The sequence below is a fragment of the Cydia pomonella genome, chromosome 10 (genome assembly GCF_033807575.1).
Source record: "Cydia pomonella isolate Wapato2018A chromosome 10, ilCydPomo1, whole genome shotgun sequence".
Taxonomy (NCBI): Eukaryota; Metazoa; Arthropoda; class Insecta; order Lepidoptera; family Tortricidae; genus Cydia; species Cydia pomonella.
In genome coordinates, this window is record NC_084712.1 from 8915330 (window position 1) to 8935855 (window position 20526).

Below are 20526 nucleotides of genomic sequence, written 5' to 3' on the forward strand. Positions count from 1 at the left end.
GACAACTGCAGCTCGGACTAAAATTCACTCGCAAAAAACTCAAAAATCGAGGTTTCGCTCTCGACTGTTTCCTCCTCCAAAACGCAACCAATCATTATGAAATTTTGGAAATTGCAAGAGGAAGAAATAATCTATGCCGCTATGTTTTGATTTTTTGGATATTTATTGTCATATTTGTATACTGTGCCTTTTTTTACAGCCAATTCAATTGAGCCGTTTTTGCGATTTTTGAGGCGCTGTAAGTTTCTTCAAAATAAAATAATCCAAAAAAGCAAAACATAGCGGCACAGATATTGATGATATTAATCTTATTGGAAAAAATCATTGCTCTAGGTTCAAAATCCAGGGAGGAAATAGTCGAGCGTTTGTATGGAAAAATCACCACTAGGAATTCCTCTTAAAGGGTCATATGTACTGTAAAACGTTGTACGACACATGTGCGAATAGGTAATTCGCAACTCTTGTCGATTTAAAAGACTCCCTTCGGTCGTGTTTCAATTTATCGCCACTAATGTATCGTAAATAACTATTATACAATCGTGATATAATAAATAAATATTATAGGACATTATTACACAAATTGACTAAGTCCCACAGTAAGCTCAATAAGGCTTGTGTTGAGGGTAATTGGTTAGTCTTATTTGCAGGCAATAACGGACCAGCGTTGGACCAAAAATGTTACGTCATGGAAAGGGCCACTAGGGAAACGGGGTATAGGAAAACCTGTTACTAGATGGGAAGACGAAATAAAAAATATAGCTGGTCAAAACTGGATGCGAATAGCTCAAGATAGAGATGAGTGGAAAACTCTGGAGGAGGCCTTCACCTGTGAAGACGGGGTTCTTGCTACATATTAAAATTCATTTTGAAATAGTTTTAGAGCTGCCATTGGGAAGCTATAAGTAATTAAGTTTGCTTATAGTTTTTTGATGTTGGTTCTAAAATTATTTTAACTTAACTCTAAACAACAATGTTAAAATGTTAAAATTTCGCAAGAAATAAAAGGCTATTTTATTTTATTTATTTATTATTTATTTGCAGGTTCATACATTTGCCATTTAATGCAAGTAGCTAATGTATGAACTCGCAATAAACACTAATCAATGTATAAACAGACCCCAATGTCAGCCTCACATACCTGAATGGGCTGTGTGCCACACTTTCCCATGCTGACCTTACATGAAGTTGAATTGAACATAGGTACAGTTAGCTGCAAAAAGTATGTATCGAAAGAATTGTACTTGGTACTACACTCTTATTACGCTGCGGGCTTAGCATGGTCTTAGTTATCACGCGATATGGTGACAATCTTGTTGTTAAAATGACAGTTTTCTTCGATTTTATCGTTCACACTACGGTTGCAGACGATAATAGGAGTTATCCACATTTGACAGCGATAGATGACAATCGACAATTTGCATAACATGGTCGTCGGATAATTTGACACATTATCCCATTTTGGCAGTTCAATATAGTTAATTTTATCTACGTGCTTCTTAGGTCACGATAAGCGTTGTCGTGGATGCAAAGCTCATGAAAAAACCTATGTTAAGGTATAAATTATCAGTAAGTATCCGTTTTTCTATGATTTTATTGAGTGTTAGTTAGTTAGTTAGTAGTGTGTGTCTGGAGTTGCAGGTGTACATAGGCTACGGAGACTGCTTACCATCAGGCGGGCCGTATGCTTGTTTGCCACCGACGTAGCAAAAAAAAAAAAGTTCCGCTGCATATAATATTGTCAATATTTTCTTTGCAGGGATGTCGAGATTTTTTTTCTTCCAGCTCGCAACTGCTGCAGAGGAAAAAGAAAGAAGAAGGATTCAGCGACGATCTTTGAGGGACGCTGCAAACCCCTTTGATATGCCGGACGAAGAGTTCCGTCATATATACAGAGTACGAAAGGAGTTAGTGTTATATATATGTGAAGAACTCAACGCCGACCTCCAGCCTCACAAGGGTGATGAATTGCCATCTCACCTTAAGGTAAAGCTATAATATTGCAGTGTTGCTCATATAGTACCAAAAGTTTGTATGTTAAGATACCGCACAATCACACAAAATTAGCTGATACAAATATTTGGGTGAAATTGTTGTTTATAACATAACAGAGGTGCTACATTATACCTTAAAATTTAAATATTTCTTAAGCGAAAAAAATTACTTAAATAATTAAGCTGTGTACAACTACTTAAATAAGATTCTAACAGCATTACATCTGCTGGCTGATGGCAATTATCAACACGGGACTGGTCAGGATCATGGTTTATCTATTGGTCAGACGACTGTAAGCCACAGTATCTCGAACAATTTGTAGATGCTGTGAACAGAAGGTATTTTTATTGGACCACTGAACTACTAGGCATCAAAAACTGTGAGAGTATACTAGGGCTATCTTAGTAGTTTTTACTTTTTTGAATAAGCATCAGTGTTGATGTATTGTGTAATGAGATAGGTATTGTTTGATAGTTATGTTCAGGTAGTTAGTTACATTGGATACATAATCTGGAATTGCAATACTAGCTAGGTTTGACTAAGGTTAAGTTCTAAAACGTGCCATCTAAAATATGCTCCTTTTTACAGACTTAAAGACCAATGGATAATAGTTTTTCCTGGAACTGATCGGTCCCGACGATCAGTTGCCTCAGGATTTGAGGATGCATATGGTCTGCCAAATATCTTGGGTGTAGTAGACTGCACTCAAGTGAAAATATTTCCCACCTGTGCCACACGGAGTGCAATATCTCAATCGGAAAGGCGTTCACGCTCTTAATGTACAGCTAGTAAGTTTCAATTTTAGTTACAAATAATGATTTTTTTATATTAATCATAAAATCCTCATCACTGACCACAATGTATGTATATTATAATTAAATAAAGAAATATAAATACTATGGGACAATCTAACACAAATCGACTAAGATAATGATGTACCTAATCTAGATTGATTATAATAATTCATTAAAATAATAACTTATATGTTACTACTTGGTTGTCACCAATTCTCAAATAAGAATATAAATAACCTTATATCTTCAGATTGCAGATGTCAACTGTAAGATCTTGGCAGTAAACACGAGGTTTCCTGGCCGTGTGCACGACTCTTTCATATTTAACAATTCGTCCATTTAGGATGAATTAAGAAGATTGTACAATGGCCATATTGGGGAGTATTTCCTTCTGGGTAAGCAGAAAATTGTGTATCTGTACCTAGTGTAAATTTATTCGATGGGGAGACGTGACGTACGCGTTTGCGTTAACTGTCATTTTGTATGGAATTTTGAGTTTCCAAAACATCCCGCTTGGCGCGCTGTTTCTAAATCCCTTAGCACCACTTGCACCATTTCACTAACTCGGGGTTAACTGGTTAACCCTGGAGTTACCATGTTACCAGTACAATTTCACATTGGGTTAACGGTTTAACCGGTTAACCCCGGGTTATTGGAATGGGGCAAGTGCATGTTAGTAAATGTACTAAGATCACGACCACAGAATAAATAGTTCATGACTAAGTTAATATACCTATCATAATGTAAATAACCGGCCAAGAGCATGTCGGGCCACGCTCAGTGTAGGGTTCCGTAGTTACTCTTCCGTCACAATAAGCTAAACTGGAGCTTAAAGTGTAGTAAATGGTACCTTTCACCCGAGTTAAACAAATAGGCAAATTTGCATAATCAGTACCTAATTAAAGAAGTCTTTTTACTATGAAGGGAAAACTTTTTGCGATAACTCAAAAACAGCTAAACTGATCATGTCCGCTATAGTTTTCATTTAATGTCTTTCTTAAGCTCTACTTCCACGATTTTTTTCATATTTTTTGGACCTATGGTTCAAAAGTTAGAGGGGGGGGACACATTTTTTTTTTCTTTCGGAGCGATTATCTCCGAATATATTCACTTTATCAAAAAATGTTTCTTGAAAACCCCTATTAGTTTTGAAAGACCTTTCCAACGATACCCCACACTTTAGGGTTGAAGCGAAAAAAAAAATTCACCCCCACTTTACGTGTAGGGGAGGTACCCTAAAAAAAATTAAAATTTTAGATTTTATTGTACGACTTTGTCGGCTTTATTGATTTATATATCCATGCCAAATTTCAGCTTTCTAACACTAACGACCACGGAGCAAAGCCTCGGACAGACAGACAGACAGACAGACAGACAGACAGACAGACAGACGGACATGGCGAAACTATAAGGGTTCCGTTTTATGCCATTTGGCTACGGAACCCTAAAAAGGCATAAGCAAGGGGGAAGTTTCGTTAGTTGTTCAGATGATTAAGTATTATGTAACCAAAAAATAATAATTTCAGGTGACTCGGGGTATGCTCTTGAGCCATGGCTCATGACGCCAGTGCTGAATCCTGCCCCGGGAAGCCCAGAAGCAAGGTACACGGTCTGGCACTGTCGCGTGCGCAACACGATCAAGCGTACCAATGGGTACCTCAAAAACGTATTCCGGTGCCTGGGCCACGACCGCGTCTTACACTACAGCCCGACGAAGGCATCGTCAATAATAAATGCATGTTGCGTAGTATACAACATAATGCAACATTATAGGTAAGTGAGCTTAACATTGCAGATTCTCATCAGTGATAGAGAGGTTAGATAAGTAACGAAATTTTCTTGTTTCGCGGTAGACCCTCAGGGCCTCCGCTAGCTGACGCGGACGCCCGCCGCGTGCGCACGCTCGCGGGTCCTGCTCCCAGGCCAATTCCGTCGCACGCGCCCGCGCCACTTAGCGCTATTCATACAATTTGTTATTAGACGGGGCGTCCGTTCGGATAATCCGCGTCAGCTAGCGGAGGCCCTCAGATTGTGATGGATTGTGGTAGTTGTGACCCCTACGCAGAGTTTCGCGTAATATTCCCTATTAAATGAAGATAAGGGCAAATGGAATAAATTTCATTGTTCAGCGATTGATGAAGAAAGTTTCACATTTTTACTCTTTATAGTGATGATTAGATTTCTTCTTTAAATTCTAATATTCTTACCGATGTTCTCCTTTTTCTTGCAGAAATGTTCCCGAGGAAATCGTAGGAGATATTGATGAAGACGCTCCTCAAGAACTTCCTCATCGTCATGCGCAAAACGGACTACTATTAAGAGTGGCGCAGGAAAAGCGTGCGCGTCTAATAAATACATATTTTGCTTATTACTATGTTTTATTCTGATACAAATACCTACCTAATATACAAAACGTAGAAAAATGCGCAATGCTTTAGATTCCCTTAACTTTGTTATGGCTACAGGAAAAATGGGAAAGAGTTAACCATATTATAAAATGTGTATGAACCAAATCCCTTTTTCCCGCTCTATGTAGTAATATACTAAATAAGTATGTATTTTCTTTCAAGAAATGTAATCAGAACATTATTTTACTAATAAAACACAGTTTTCAAAATCAGTAAACTTTAATTCCTTTTGCTCGGAAAACAAATAGGTAAAAACTCAAAAACGCCCCGAAAACCCCCATATAGCAAATTTAATTGAAATCATTTGAGCCATTTTCGAGATCACCGTAATCATTGACATATATCTAAGGACGGGCCTTATGGGCAATAAGAATAACCGGTCAAGTGCGAGTTCGTTTACCTCGCACACCGAGGGTTCCGTACAAACTTCAAATTTTCTCATGAAAGACTTGACCAATGTAAAAAAAACAATTTTTATTCTTAAACTTCGGAGATGAGAGAGGGGGGGGGGGGGATGGTATTATTTTCACATTTTCCTTCATACGTAAATTTTTTTTTCACAATGAAAATAAAAAATTGTTTTGTAATTTTCAATTTGAGCTCTTTCAAATGATACCCCACTTGACCTATTTAACTAGACTTTGCAATTTTACCCCCTCTTCATATTGGGAATTTTCCATTATTAATACTTACAAATAAAATAAAATAAATACACATCCAATATGTTTGGGTCAGCGTTATTCATTACTATTCCAAATTTCACATCGATAGCTTAAGTACTTCTCGAGATATTTAGCAATAGCACCATAAGGGTTCCTTTTGTACCTTTTTGGTACGGAACCCTAATAAACATACGGTGTGTATTTTTGATATGGCCGCAAACGTAAACTAGACGGAGGGTGCGAGGACAGCGCTTAGCTCAGACGTCTTCCTCTTCCATTATAACTGTGTCTTCCAAGTTCTCAATAATCTCGGTGTCCTCCAATGTGTTAATACTGGAACAATACCAAAATATAATTTATAATAATAATTAAGAAGTGGGTCCTTTATTCAAGGTACGAGATATTAACGGTGATTACTTTTGAAGCCACATCCATATATGTGTGTAAGTTGAGTCTCTCGAGCAACTCGCAGATGGCGTTGCAATCGTTTAAAAAACATGTCACTAGGTACAACAAACCCAAAGGAACAAAACCGACATTAGACGATTCGATGGTAATCCCAGCCAGTGTAGACGTGCCTCGGCCGAGGCGGCGCACTAGGGCGAGGAAAACGCGCGCTCCGCCTCGTCCGAGGCACGTCTACACTGGCCGTTTTGTGCGTGAGGAAGTTGCCTGGCGCGTATGCTCGCTCTGTGTGGACCCGGCTATTTGAGTTACTTTTGTTTGGTGACTAACTAATCAAAGATGAAATAAGATTTACCACAATTATGAATGAGGAGTAGAAATTCACGATAAAAAAGCTATGCATTTGACATTTCGAAAGACCTCCGTCTACACTAGCACCCCTAGTGGCGAAATTAAACGCGGTAGCACTCATTCGGGCGTTAATAATATTGTATTCCAAAGGCTCTCATACACGAAAATAAGATCTTGCTCCTTGGAAAGGTCAGAGGATGAACCTATAATTAGTCAGGTAGTTCAACCTCAGGGTAGGAGTGCTTGTTCATTCGTTCGCGTGTTATTACTAGTACATACTACTTAAACAATAAATAATACGTTTATTTGTTAGTTGATATGAGCAAAGAAAATTTGAAATAGAGGTGGATTGTCAATGAAAATTTTGTAGCTACAGCAGATTTACTGCCATCTTTAGGCACACGATTAAAACTTTTAGAACGCCATTTGACTTTGATCCTTATTCTTTTACTGATGTGTCAAATTTGTTAAATATCAGAAAGGGGCGCCATATTACCGGGCATAACCCGGCCCGGGCCTTTGATCTATTAGATGGCGCCACTTTTTGATATTTAACAAATTATACACATATCAGTGTACGGATAAGGATCAAAGTCAAATGACGTTCTAAAAGTTTTAATCATGTGTCGAAAAATTGCAGTAAATTTACTTTGGCTACAAAGGTTTCTTTGAGAATCCACCTGTTTCAAATTTTCTTTGATATCAGTATTAAAAGTCTTACCGATTCGCCAACAAGTCGTGCCCCTCCTTCAAAACACTCCATTTTTGTTTCTGCGCCTCATTAAAAATTTTCAGTTCGTTCAGGATATCCTGTCAACATAAAATATGTTATAGCAAGTTTAAACTAAGTGGTATCACAGAGCACATAATAAATAGCGCCATCTACCACAATGGAGATTATCTGTTCTACATAACTACATTTACTTGTTCCAGCTCATACTAAAGTTGCACAAGAAAGCCTTCATATACCACTGATTTCTTACGGGCTCCCCGTATACCTACTTATTGTGGGAATACAGAATTTGAGTCAAACATATCCATACACAATTTACGGTATTAACAGCTTTATATCTTATTTCTGTTATGATAACTGACTCACACAAAATATAACTATAATAAGTTGTCAAATTTTATGAACATTTAACTATTAACAACAACCAACACCAGATTTGACTATTATGATACTACCAAACGCTGATATATACCGCACACGAATGAGAAGCTAATAGGTTACTTAGGATTGAATAAGTCTAGTGTTATGAAATATATTAGTAATAATAACATTGCCGTGTACCGTCCAGTCAAACATATGACCATGGTCAAGATTTCAAGATAAATAAAATTCCAGCCTTTCAATAAAATGCATGTTAATTATAAGTTTCATAATAACCCTCTTATGGGTAGTTGGTGGTGTTATTTTATTTAAACGGCACTGTACGATACGAGAAATCCCGAAATGTAGATTTTGCGATTGCTCGCGTATATATATATATTTATTATTTGTATGTTTTATCAATACAAATAAGGTCAGATGGGGTAAGCGAAATATGGAGGCAAGAGAAACACTTGTAGGGAATGGTACGTCAAGTATGGAGCTTACAGGCTTTATGTATGCATTCTTACTGCCAAGTTACTGTTTTTCTTGTCCCAAGTTAAATAAACAATGTTTCTCGTACTCAACCTGATCTTAAAACAGAATTATTAGTTCATAAATTAATTAATTACTCTTAAAATATTATCATGCTCATGCTGCAGATGATTAAATTGTGCTGTCGAAGGTGCCGGTTCCGTCGTGCGGTTGCGGGGCAAGTACACAGCTCTGTGTACGTGGATACGCGTGCAGGGCGCGGATCCACGTACACAGAGCTGTGTACTTGACGTGCAGGCAGGACAAGACGTGCGGGTTGGGCGGTTATTGCGGAACGAGCGAGAAGGGCGGGACGGGCATAGCGGGCGGAAAGGGCGGCAAGAGAGGGACGTTCGGGTAGTCCAGGACTTGTGGGCAGTACTGAATGCGTGGAGCGTATAGGGCTGGCAGAAGGAGAGGGAGACGAGGACAAATGAGAGGTGGAGAAGTGGGGTTGTTCGCTGAGCAAGGCCGCAGTAACGGTGGCGGTTGTTGGAACAACAACGAGATTTTCAGCAGTGGCAGAAAACGTGCTGCCAGCCACACTGTTCCCAGCACCCGAAAACTCAACGTAGTCGTCAATCTGAGGCAATGAGCACATGCAAGTTTAAAATATTTGTTATAAGAATGAAAACAAGCAAAAGATTGTAAAAACTTTTACCCGACTATGATTTTTTTCTTAACTATAGCACCTCTTCCTTGTCCAAAGTCAGTTAAATATTATTATGTAGTCTATGTCACCCCATAAAAATGAACCTATAAACACCTCATTCACCAAAATTGATTAGTAATTTATACACAACAAAAACATACCGGCATATATACGGCATCCATACGTAGACTGCTAAAATCATAACCCTTCCCATTCTCATAGTCGGGTAAAAATAATTCCGGTTAAACCAAACCAAAAACTTAAAAAGTAAATATATCTGAAAATGCTAGCTTCTGCAAGGGTGTCGCCAGCGGGGAGCAGGTGCCCACCTAGAGAATAAAATCTGTTGTCATTTATACATGATTAGCCGGGTCCACACAGAGCGAGCATACGCGTGAGGCAATATTCTCACGCACAAACTGGCCAGTGTAGACGTGCGCTCGGGCAAGGAAAACGCACGCGCCTCCTCGGTCGCTCTGTGTGGACTCGGCTATATAAATTCAACAATATTTATACCCATAGTCATAACTGCATGCGATTATGGCCAAATTAATACACTAACTATACTTATTAATAGTATTAAAACAGCTTTTACAGTACAGTCAGCGTCAAATACTTTGTAGCAACCAAAGTAGCCAAATAGTTCGGTACACCATATATTTAGTATGGTGTACTACGAAGTATTTGACGCTGACTGTACATATGGTACTACTTTACCGCACTAGTGCGAAAATTACCATATTACGTTACTGTGTCAAACATTTAAAGGGTACCTTATGTACTGTAAAACGTTGTACGATACATGTGCGAATAGGTAATTCGCAACTCGTGTCAATTTAAAACACTCCCTTCAGTCGTGTTTTAATTTATCGCCACTCGTTTCAAATTTTCTGACTTGTTATTATATGCCGATACTAAAATATACACCATTATTAAATCAAGTGATGATTGTATGAAACTTCAAGCTGATCTTGATAGACTGAGTTTATATTGTTCTATGAATGAACTGTACTTGAATGTCGAAAAATGCTGTGCCATTACATTTACAAGAAAACGCAATAAGATAGAGTATAATTATTCATTAAACAACAAAAATTTAAGGGTTTTGTCTGAAGTGAAGGACCTGGGGTTAAATCTTGATAGCGAACTACAATTTATTTCACATATTGACAAAATTTCAGCAAAAGCATACAGAATGTTGGGATTCATTTTCCGACAAAGCAGGGATTTTACAAACCCTAATACTCTGCAACTTCTCTTTAACGCATTTGTTAGGTCCAACTTAGAATACGCTACTACAGTCTGGAATCCTCATTTCAATGTTCACATTAACACAATTCAAAAAATTCAGAACAAATTTATCAGAACAATGAAATTTAATATAAATTTAAATCTTTTTGCCCTGACAATTTCTCTCTTCAACCCCGTAGAGAAATTCGAGATCAGATATTTTTGTTCAAAATCATACATGGCCTTATTGATTCTCCCAATCTTTTGTCTAAAATTTCAATTCGATGTCCTGATCGGCGAACTCGCTCCACAAACCTATTTGCAATTAACTTTGGTCGTACTACATATGCAAGAAATAAGTTCTTAGCTAGAGCGTGTAGAACTTATAATGAAATTTTTTCTGATATTGATATATTCCATTTATCATTACAACAGTTTGTTTCTGTAATAAAATGTACAGCTAATAATAATATTGATTAGTTACTATATTTCAGCATACTTGCCAATTTGTTAATATTGTTTTCAACAGTTTGAGTTATTTGAGTTTTGCATGTTTTGATATTAATGTTAATTTCTGAGCAACATAATTGTTATTACTCATTAGTGGAAACTGTTTGGCTTGTGGATGTGTAATCTGATTAACTATGTGTGTTGTTTTTGCCTGTTTGTTTCCCAAAGGTTTAATTAAATAAATAAATTAACTATTTTTCGCACTTGTATCGTAATGTACTATTGCAATACATATTGTGCTACTTTACCGCCCTAGTGCAGTAACTAGCACTATACATGCATATATTGAAAAGTGCCATATGTACTGTAAGACGTTGTATGTACAATATACATGCAAAAAGGTAATTTCCTACTTTTTGCACTTGTATCGCAAAGTACTTTTAGAAACTACTTAGCCTGACATTAACTCAACAGATACAATAAACAAGACACAATAAACTCTTCATGGTCTTAGTTTAAGCAAAGAGAAATAAGAAAGCTTAGATTACTCACTTCATAAATATTATTAAGAAATTAAAATCAAATCAAATGTTCGACGACCGGTTTAGCCTAGTGGGTCACTACAGCAAAACTATACATATTAAATACCTTTTTTAGAAAACATTATAATAAGCAACTGACTCTTTGACCTGCATTATCATGACCTCAGTAATCATTAAGATGTTAATTTTATTAGTTATTATACTTCATTTTATTACTATGCACAGATTGCACTGTAATTTCATTCAATATTATATAATTATAAAAAAGTGTCTTGTTTAGGAAGACTTCTATGCGGACTAAGTGATGGAAATCTTAACTATGGGAAGCATATTTACTTACCACTTTCCATGCCTGCACTGACTTATTGGGCCCGTGCTCCCTTAAGGCCTGTGCAAGGGCCTCCCATTGCGCCTCGTACCTCTGGGGTCCTTAGAGGCCCGTCAAATTCCCGGTTGGCGAACCGGGTGTGCTGTGACATGTATTCAACGAGCAATCTAATTTGTGCTGCGTTCGAGCGACTGAAAAAAAACAGTCACATAAGTTAACGATCAAAGGAACTGGCAAATAGCTATATTTTTCTGCAAATAAATTCTTTTTGTTTTGTGTAACTTACATTTTTGGATTTTTGGGTGGCATCCTTTCAAAAGTGGTAGCGGCGGTTTGGCCAAACACTTCACAGTAATAACACGCAAACTGCCGATAAAACTTTTCAAGTTGTCAAAATAGCAAACAACGGAACAACATAAACGGAAAAGGCTTTAATATTTCCTGAGGAGTAGTGGGCAACATATTTTCATCACTGTGATCACTGTCACACATTTTTATTTAGTATTATTCACGGTTTCACTCACAAAACAAAACTTTATGAGTTTTCAAACTTCAACAATGACTTCAACGCAGAGGAATACTCGTGGGCGTCCGTTGTAAAAAAAAATGTTTGTGTTTGCCTAACAATCACAGAACAGAGGGCCTACCGTGAACCACGTTCGACGTGTTGCCTCCCTGTCATACTTACGTACGAATTTATAAGTGCGACAGAGAGGCAACACGTCGAACGTGGTTCGCGGTAGGCCCTGACGCGTCGCAGCAGCGTGCAGCGTGTTTAAGTAGACCGAAGTATGACAGACGCCGCGACGGTATTACATTTCGAAACGCCACCGTTGGCAAATTTGCATTGAATTGAGTCTCCTTAAACAAGAAATATTTTATCGAAATATGTGAAGTTCTATTTTCAACATTTTTATAGTAGCGATAAAATTCGGTGGTTTTCCGATTAATATTATTTAGGAACGCACCGTAAATTTTATACTGCGTACTCAACTTGAATTTGCGTACTATTTTTAAGAGGTGCACGTAACGGAACGCAAAACCCATCTGGCAACACTGACTAAGATCTTTCAAAGATATTCTAACGTCAAAGTGACATTGGTCATCCGAATCGTGCAGCTTCTGTCAATTATACCACATACAAACGATATCTAATTGAGAACTTATCTATATCTAAACCAGAACTTAACGATCTCATATCTTTTCCGTATTGCATTTTTCGAATAGGGCCGTTTCTCATGTTTTTGGGACTTTGTATAACTTTATTTATACCTGCATGTACCTTTTTAAAGTTCCGTACCAAAAAGGTAAAAAGCGACTCTGTCACATCCAAATTTCAAAGATTAGTTAGGTACTTGGTCAAGTGGGGTATCATTTGAAAGAGCTTCGAGAAATTGTAGGGAATTCTCGCTTGACCCTTTTACCTCCAAAATCTTTTTTTAAGTTTTGCCTAACGGTTCAAAACCTATAAAGTGCGAAAAAATAAGCACATAGAAGATTTTACATATATCTCATGACGCTAGATCATACGAACCCTAAAACATAAAAGAATAGAATAGAAAATTCAAGATGGCGTCGTAATGATGCTCAGTCGTCGGTCTTCCTTCATTTGCCGATTACTTGCGTGGCTTCGACAGTTCTGTTTTCAATTAAGCTACGAAACTTGATCGTGTATGGATGAAACTATTAAAATCGGTGTTATACATATTGACTTACCTGAGCAGGTCAGTTCGGGAAAATACAAAACTATAGAGTTACTATTTTGCATTCAAAATTAATATTTCTAATGAACGCAAATATTTTATTATATGTACATGCCTACCACGTACGTTACATCGTATCAGGATGTTTATCGAGCGTGCCAATTGTTAACGCTCCGTAGCGATGCGTAGTCATCTCTCTCTATCACTCTTCCATATTAGTGCGACAGAGATTGTAGCATTTCATTTGCTACGGAGCGTTAACGATTGGCACGTTGGCTACGCACCCAGAAAAGATAACAGAATGGTGATTACTCAATCGGCAAGGACTTGACAGCTCTTGAAAATATGATGATGATGTATATCTATAAATACTAAGATCGAACAGAAATTATAGACCGTGTCATTCATAAAGACGCGTGCCTTGACTCGTATTGTCATATTATTAAAGGTTAGATTTGAAAAACCGGCGCGTCATCGTGGATGACACGTACGCCGTACATCAGTTTGGGTTGCGTTTGGGATAAATATTTGATATGCAAACATTCATAAAGTTGACTTTGGAAACTTCGAATTGCAATTTGCTTTCACATCGAAACTATGATCATAAAATAGTTATGTGCAGTTTGTTATTTCTTTTTTAATTAACGAGCAATCGACCGCACATATTAATTATTTAAATCATTTTTGATCTACAGGTTGTGTTTTTTGTGTGTTTTTACGTCAAAATGTATATGTACGGATTGTCCCTGCTATTTCCGTTTTTTTTTCTGAACGTTTTTGTGTCACTTTGTATGACCAAAAGTGAAAAATGTTTTATTTTTATTTTAACAGAATGGCTATTAACTAAATATGTTATTCTAATTAGAAATAATCCCATTTTCCTAGTTTTATGTTACATAACTGAATTATGTGAACTTCCAATGTGTTACCAAGACTAGCAGCAAAAACGAATAACCTCTCGCAGCAGACGCAGCATAAGCAAGAGTTATATGCCATGTTCATTTTTTTAGTTTTATGTTACATAACTGAATTATGTGAACTTCCAATGTGTTACCAAGACTAGCAGCAAAAACGAATAACCTCTCGCAGCATAAGCAAGAGTTGTATGCTTACTTATCGCATTTTAGGTATTTGAAATTTATAAATTGCCAATGTAAGCACTTTCTTCGCAGTAGGTACTTTATAGAATCTGTTCTCTTGAGCACTTCACTAGAGATCCTTGGTTTATACAGAAAAGGTCAAGAGCTATCCAATCTACTGGTATTGCGAAGAATTTAGTAAACATCCTGTATCAAATGAATAGAGATAACAAAATAAATATTTAAAGAAAACCTGCATATGGTTACAGAGAGGACGTTGTTTCTAAATTTTGATAAATTATTTATATGAAATATGAAGTCGTTTTTAAAAACAATATACCTTTTTTCAAGTAAGTACGTTCATACGTATAATTCATATGATTGAAAATATAAGTTTGAATTAAATAATGTATAGAAATAATGGGGTTGTCTCAATGTTACATACAGTTGACACAGTAAAGTAGAATATTTAAAATTATAAATTAATTATTAATGATTAATAAATAATAATAATAAATTATTAATTTTATGAATAAAATAAAAAAGGCCTTTTAATTTTTCAGTTTTTTGTATGAGCTTGGTACTGGCGAGTAATTTACGGACTTCAAAACAAATAGAGAAGTGTTCTAAAACAGTATGTCCGTTGGTGAAAGCCACGATTTGCGTGAAAGTAAAGGACCATAATACTCCAAGGCGTTATGTAATGATGTCTAAATGCGAGCTGAAGCTTATTAAATGTTATGGAGGTTAGTCTACCCTCTCAATTACAAAATGTTTGATATAAGCAAGTAGGTATGCCACTATTAAAGCAAGTATTTTGGCATTTGTTGAACGTGTGTCATATCAGTGAAGCATAAAGGTCACTTTGGATGCTACAACGTTCCAAGTCTAGACCGAGGCGTTCAACAGTTCATTAAACATAGGCTTCCAACACCGAAAATCGAATAGGTAAAACGGAGTCCTAGGCCTGGACCCGGACCGTTCTAGCGTCGGTCATTATTTACATTAACAACATTCTTGGTAGTGGTGGGTCTGTTTATCCCTCTTTTTCCTTTTTCTGCCCTACATTATAATTGGTTTAATCTATTCTTTATTATAAAAACAAGATTTCACAAGAATTTTCATTATCTCTAAAACAAGACCGATTTCGGAAAACTATGTATCACACTAGTCTCTAAATGTGGTCAAAAATACACCCTTAAAATCTGTCGGATTATTCGAGCCCACGGTGTATGTTTAACAATATACTACTATACTATATAACATTTTTTTTCAGATGTAAATACAACAGTTGTACCTGGAAAGTACTGCAATGGTAAAAAATTGATTGATTGATTCTTATTATTCAGTATAAATCTTTTTTTTTTATGAATTCGTGAAAATAACAGTTTTTACAGCACTTAGGCAAGGGGACATCTCACCTGGAAAGGAAGAAGATCCTGTTAATGATTCCAGCCCTTCCGAGATACTGCAAGGAGATAGCCCTGTAGATCAGGAAGATCCTGTTAATGACTCCGGTCCTCCCGAAATACTGCAAAAACAGGATCGCTTAGATCAGGAAGACTCTGTTAATGATTCCAGCCCTGTAGATCAGGAAGAACCTGGTATGGATTCCGATACTCCTGGGACATCGAAAGAAGAAGACCATGTAGGTCAGGAAGAAGTTGCTCATGAACCTGATAACGATGAGGTACCGCAAGTAGAAGGTGATAACGATAGTGACAAAGAGAAGTTACAAAGTGAAGAGCGTTTAGGTATGTTACTGGCATCAAAGAAAATTTGAAATAGAGGTGGACTGTAAAAGAAAATTTTGTAGCCACAGTAAATTTACTGCCATCGTTCGAAAAGATGGCGCCATACCTTTGGCTTTGGTCTATTAGATGGCGCCACTTTTTGATATTTAACCAATTAAACACATATCAGTGAAAGGATTCGGATCAAAATCAAACGGCGTTCTAAAAGTTTTAATTTAAGTTGTTTTAGTTAATTAAACTGAGTTTACTAATAGCCTAATAAGTAGCTCGTTAGAGTAGTGATAGACGCCCTTGCCTTGAAGAGACCTGGATGTCCAGGAATACCAGATGATTTGTACAGTGTTTGTATGAGATAAGGCGAGGTATATCGCTTTCGATGAATTTCTAAACGATTTGAATTTAGTCACTGATCTTTGTTTGTCATGATGGAACTGGCAATGAAGAATTTAATCACGAAGTATGTTGACAGGGGATGACCAATCCGGAGCCAACTGTCCTCAGAAGTGCCTAAATCGCCGCGTGATGGTGTGTGCGCGCTGTCCTCACGGCATCTATCGCACGTTCATAAGCAGCTGCTTCATGAGGATGTATCAGTGCCAGCATCCTAATGAAAGTGAGTCTAGTGTCAGATACTTGAATTTTAGTACTACAGTCAAGATATTTGAATTTTTGTCCTTTCTCTAGCTATGTAGATATATTTCATCGAAATTATTGGAGCAGTTTAGTTTAGGAAAGTTTTGGAAATATATAAGTAAGTATATACCAATACAAATTAGTGTTATCTGTCTGTTTAATAGTGTCCAATTACATATTATAGTCATCAGTGGCATAGCGTGCCTTGGCGGGGCCCCGTATAAAAATTTGTTTGGGGGCCCTTAGGAAGGGTAAAGATTTCTCACAAAACGCACATTGGGGGCCCCCGTCGCCCGAGGGCCCCGTATAATTGATACGGCATGTACGGTGGTGGCTGTACTCGCCAATAAGTGCCGAGTTCCACAGTAAAGAAAAACTAATAACTTAAGGTATTTTAGAGACCTTATGAGGTGGTACAATAAAATAACAGGTACATATTCAATTTTCGAATAAATTTTTTATTCAGCGTACTTTATGTAATCGAGTAACCTCATTGCTAGTATGTCAGTATTATATCAGAGTAAAAACTATCTACTTTCTAAGTCCACTGCTCTTCCCCAAAATAGAACGCCATAAGAATATATGCTGTGTATTAACTAAGTGATCACTTTCAGAGCTGGAACTAGTATCACGGCACGCTTGCACAGGCTCAGCGCCATATATGGGCGAGATGCCGAAGCCGGTGGGGGAAAGCGCGGAGCCTCTCGATGTTGATCCCGTCCTTAATCATATTTACCACAGATTGGGCGTAGAAAAATAAGTCTGCTTACTGTTTTATGACATTAAAATATTTCAATATTGGCTATTTTTTACCTGCATCCAAAATGCGAATAGTTTACACACAAACACGACTTCCATTATAGCATTTTTGTTATATATAAATAAAACTACTATAGTGAACACCCCTATGATGGACGTGGCTCCAGTAATGGGATGGTATAGTCAAATCCTGTAAAATAAGTATTTACCATCAGTTTTTAAACACTGGCAACATTTTACTACGAGTATGTACAGTGTTGGGCATAATGCAATTAATTTGTAATTGCATTAAGCATTAAATTACATTTAATGTAATTATTTGCAATGCATTACCCTCGTAATTAAATTAAATTAAATTTAAATTACTTGGTACTTTTTAATTTAAATTACATTAATTCGTAATTGCATTACTTACGTAATTAAGTTGTGTAAACTATTTATTACTTACACAAACAGGATCAAATTTACCCACGTGGAATGGTTAAGGAAAATATTCAGTCTAGTTTAAAACATTTATTGGATAAACATAAAATTTACCAAAATACAATTTAAATTACTAATAAGCATTTAAAGGAAGTACTTAGGTATAAGTATTTTTTTAGTCTTACCTTTTCATAGCAAGTAATATGATTTTAACAAGTTTAAGTGTATATCTTCGAATGGTAATTTATAATCATATCCGGGAGGTACAGTCAAATGCAAAAATGTACATATATGTGTCAGTCCTAAACAAAAGGGACCTTGTGGCGGAAATTGAGTTATCTAAGGGATATAAATCTAGAAACATATATCTAACTATTAAAACAATCAACCCACCTAAAACTACCGCCATAAGGTCCCTTTTGTTTTGGACTGACACAAATAGCGTCCAAAGTTGAATGGAAGAACTAAAACACGTACTAAAAAACTTACACAAGTATGTAAAAAATTTTTTGTGGATAAGTTCCTTAAAATTGAGTTGCAAAATTTGGCCTTAACATATTAAATTAAAACAAAAAACCCACAAACAAGTATAGTATGCTATATAAAAAAAATCGGACAGACAGACGGACATGACGAATCTATAAGGGTTCCGTTTTTTGCCATTTGGCTACGGAACCCTAACAATGAAAATGTTTTACTAAGTGAGTGTAATTTGTAATACATCAAGTAATGCATTACGAATTAAAATTACAAAATGTAGTTTCTAATTGCATTGCGAATTACATTTTGTAATGCAGTGAAATTTTAATGCAATTAGAAATTACATTTCCGTAATTTCAATTCCTAATTCAAATTACATTTTGTAATTGCAATTCGTAATGCAATTACTTTTTGCCCAACACTGACTATGTACAGGATCCATAGAGCTGCTTAAGTGTGATGTTTCATTGATTTTTATATGTTTTAATATGAATGGCGTCTTTGCCCATGACTGGAACAAGAAACATAGTTTTAAATTGATAATAATATTGAAACCAATTACAGTATCTTTCATTAGATACATCGAAAACATAAAAGACAAATTGGCTACGTGCGAAGTGCATGGTGGGGGTATGCGATCGCAGCGCAGCGGTGGTAATAATTGACACTAACAAAGGTTAACATTCGTAAAATTATATTATTATGCACTAAACGGAATTTTTATTGTACGATAACTCCTAAGATATTCATTTAAATAGTATGGTGTAAGGGACCATTGTAATCTGTATGAAATGATTAATATAACTAACGTATTTAATTTGATAAATAATAATCCATAGATATGACAATTTTCTAAGGACACCGTCCATCAATTTACTCTATCTCGTAGTGCCTTTTGAGTTTATAAATCTAATACACAATCCGATTCCAAACTACTTTACCCAGGAATCCAACTACTTATTGCTCGAACAATTTGTTTTCCAGTTGTTTAAAAAGTTAGGGCTTAAGTGACAAGATTTTGTCTATTTTTTCTAAAATAATGTGTATTAAACAGCGGATAAATAAAAATCATTTAAGAATCGAGAAAACCCAGGAATGTATCAACCATACCGCGGCTTATATTAACTATTTTCTACCTACTCGTTACAGTATGGTAAAGACTGGTGTTTGTAATAATTAAGTATATTGTCTTGCTGAAATCTTGTCAAATGTATACTTTGTTATTAAGACAACTTCTACCGTCTCGTGTGCACACATCTTTAAAAAACGAATGCTTAAATGCTTAATTTATATCGGATACGTAGGTTGATTTCTATGTTTTAATCCATATTATTCTTATTATTCACACAGCTGTCGGCAAAATGTTTGCTTAAGTTATATGCGGCTAGGCCGCTGGTATGGTAACAAGGAAGGAAACAGGTTCTAAGACTTCTAAGTACATAGTTTACAATTTGTTTTTGGCTTGACGCTCTTTTTGCCCTGCAAGGAAAAATCGGTAAAAATATTAATATCAACTATAATACTCGTATGGTGTAGTTGATTCAAATGTCCAATTGGTTTAATGTCTGTAGCCTGTAAGTATATATTAAATGTAAGTCCAGTAGGGCTAAGATGGTCGTTTTTAGGGTTCCTTACCCAAAGGGTCAAACGGGACCCTATTACTGAGACTCCACTGTCCGTCCGTCCGTCCGTCTGTCACCAGGCTGTATCTCATGAACCGTGATAGTTAGCCACTTGAAATTTCTACAGGTTATGTATTTCTCTTGCCGCTACAACAACAAATACTAAAAACATAATAAAATCTCGTGGTTCTCATCCAATCACCGAAGTTAAGCAACATCGGGCGGTGTCAGTACTTGGATGGGTGACCGTTTTTATAGATAATGGTACGGAACCCTTCTTGTGCGAGTCCGACTCGCGCTTAGCCGGTTTTTTTTTATCATCTGTCATCATGCCTGTCACGTTCTAACAAGTACGAAAGTGCGAAAGTGACGCATGACATGACAAGTGACAAAAATGCAACCATGATACCGCCGCAGGTGATGATAGCAAATAAACCGCTCCGCGCCTTTACATTGCGAAGAAATTGAAAACGCGTTGCATTGTGGAAGTTATCCGTCAGGATAATCCTGCGTCTCGTTTACTCGGGCGAGGCTACTTTATCCGGCATCTGACTAGTTCTGAGCCCGGATTTTACAAGGATGACGGATGACTTCTTGTCAGAGTTGAATAAATTTTACATAACCTTCAAAAA

The 20526-nt window shown here is 36.6% G+C and overlaps 1 protein-coding gene and 2 long non-coding RNA genes across 3 annotated transcripts; 2 read left to right on the forward strand and 1 right to left on the reverse strand.

The window, feature by feature from the left end:
- Positions 1–2347: 2347 nt before the first annotated feature.
- Positions 2348–5154, forward strand: LOC133522021 (uncharacterized). The gene is made up of 2 exons (XR_009799978.1): positions 2348–4559; positions 5017–5154. It is a non-coding gene; the product is annotated as an uncharacterized LOC133522021 (long non-coding RNA).
- Positions 5155–5394: 240 nt separating this feature from the next.
- LOC133522020 (uncharacterized) lies at positions 5395–12674 on the reverse strand. The gene is made up of 4 exons (XR_009799977.1): positions 11728–12674; positions 11454–11632; positions 7334–9220; positions 5395–6189 (listed from the first exon to the last, which is right to left on the reverse strand). It is a non-coding gene; the product is annotated as an uncharacterized LOC133522020 (long non-coding RNA).
- Positions 12675–14360: 1686 nt separating this feature from the next.
- Positions 14361–17411, forward strand: LOC133521707 (uncharacterized). Its single transcript, XM_061856772.1, has 6 exons — positions 14361–14573; positions 14787–14969; positions 15500–15538; positions 15621–15977; positions 16447–16590; positions 17225–17411. The coding sequence occupies exons 1-6, from the start codon at positions 14537–14539 to the stop codon at positions 17368–17370; spliced, it is 906 nt and encodes a 301-aa protein (XP_061712756.1). The 5' UTR covers positions 14361–14536; the 3' UTR covers positions 17371–17411.
- Positions 17412–20526: the final 3115 nt, after the last annotated feature.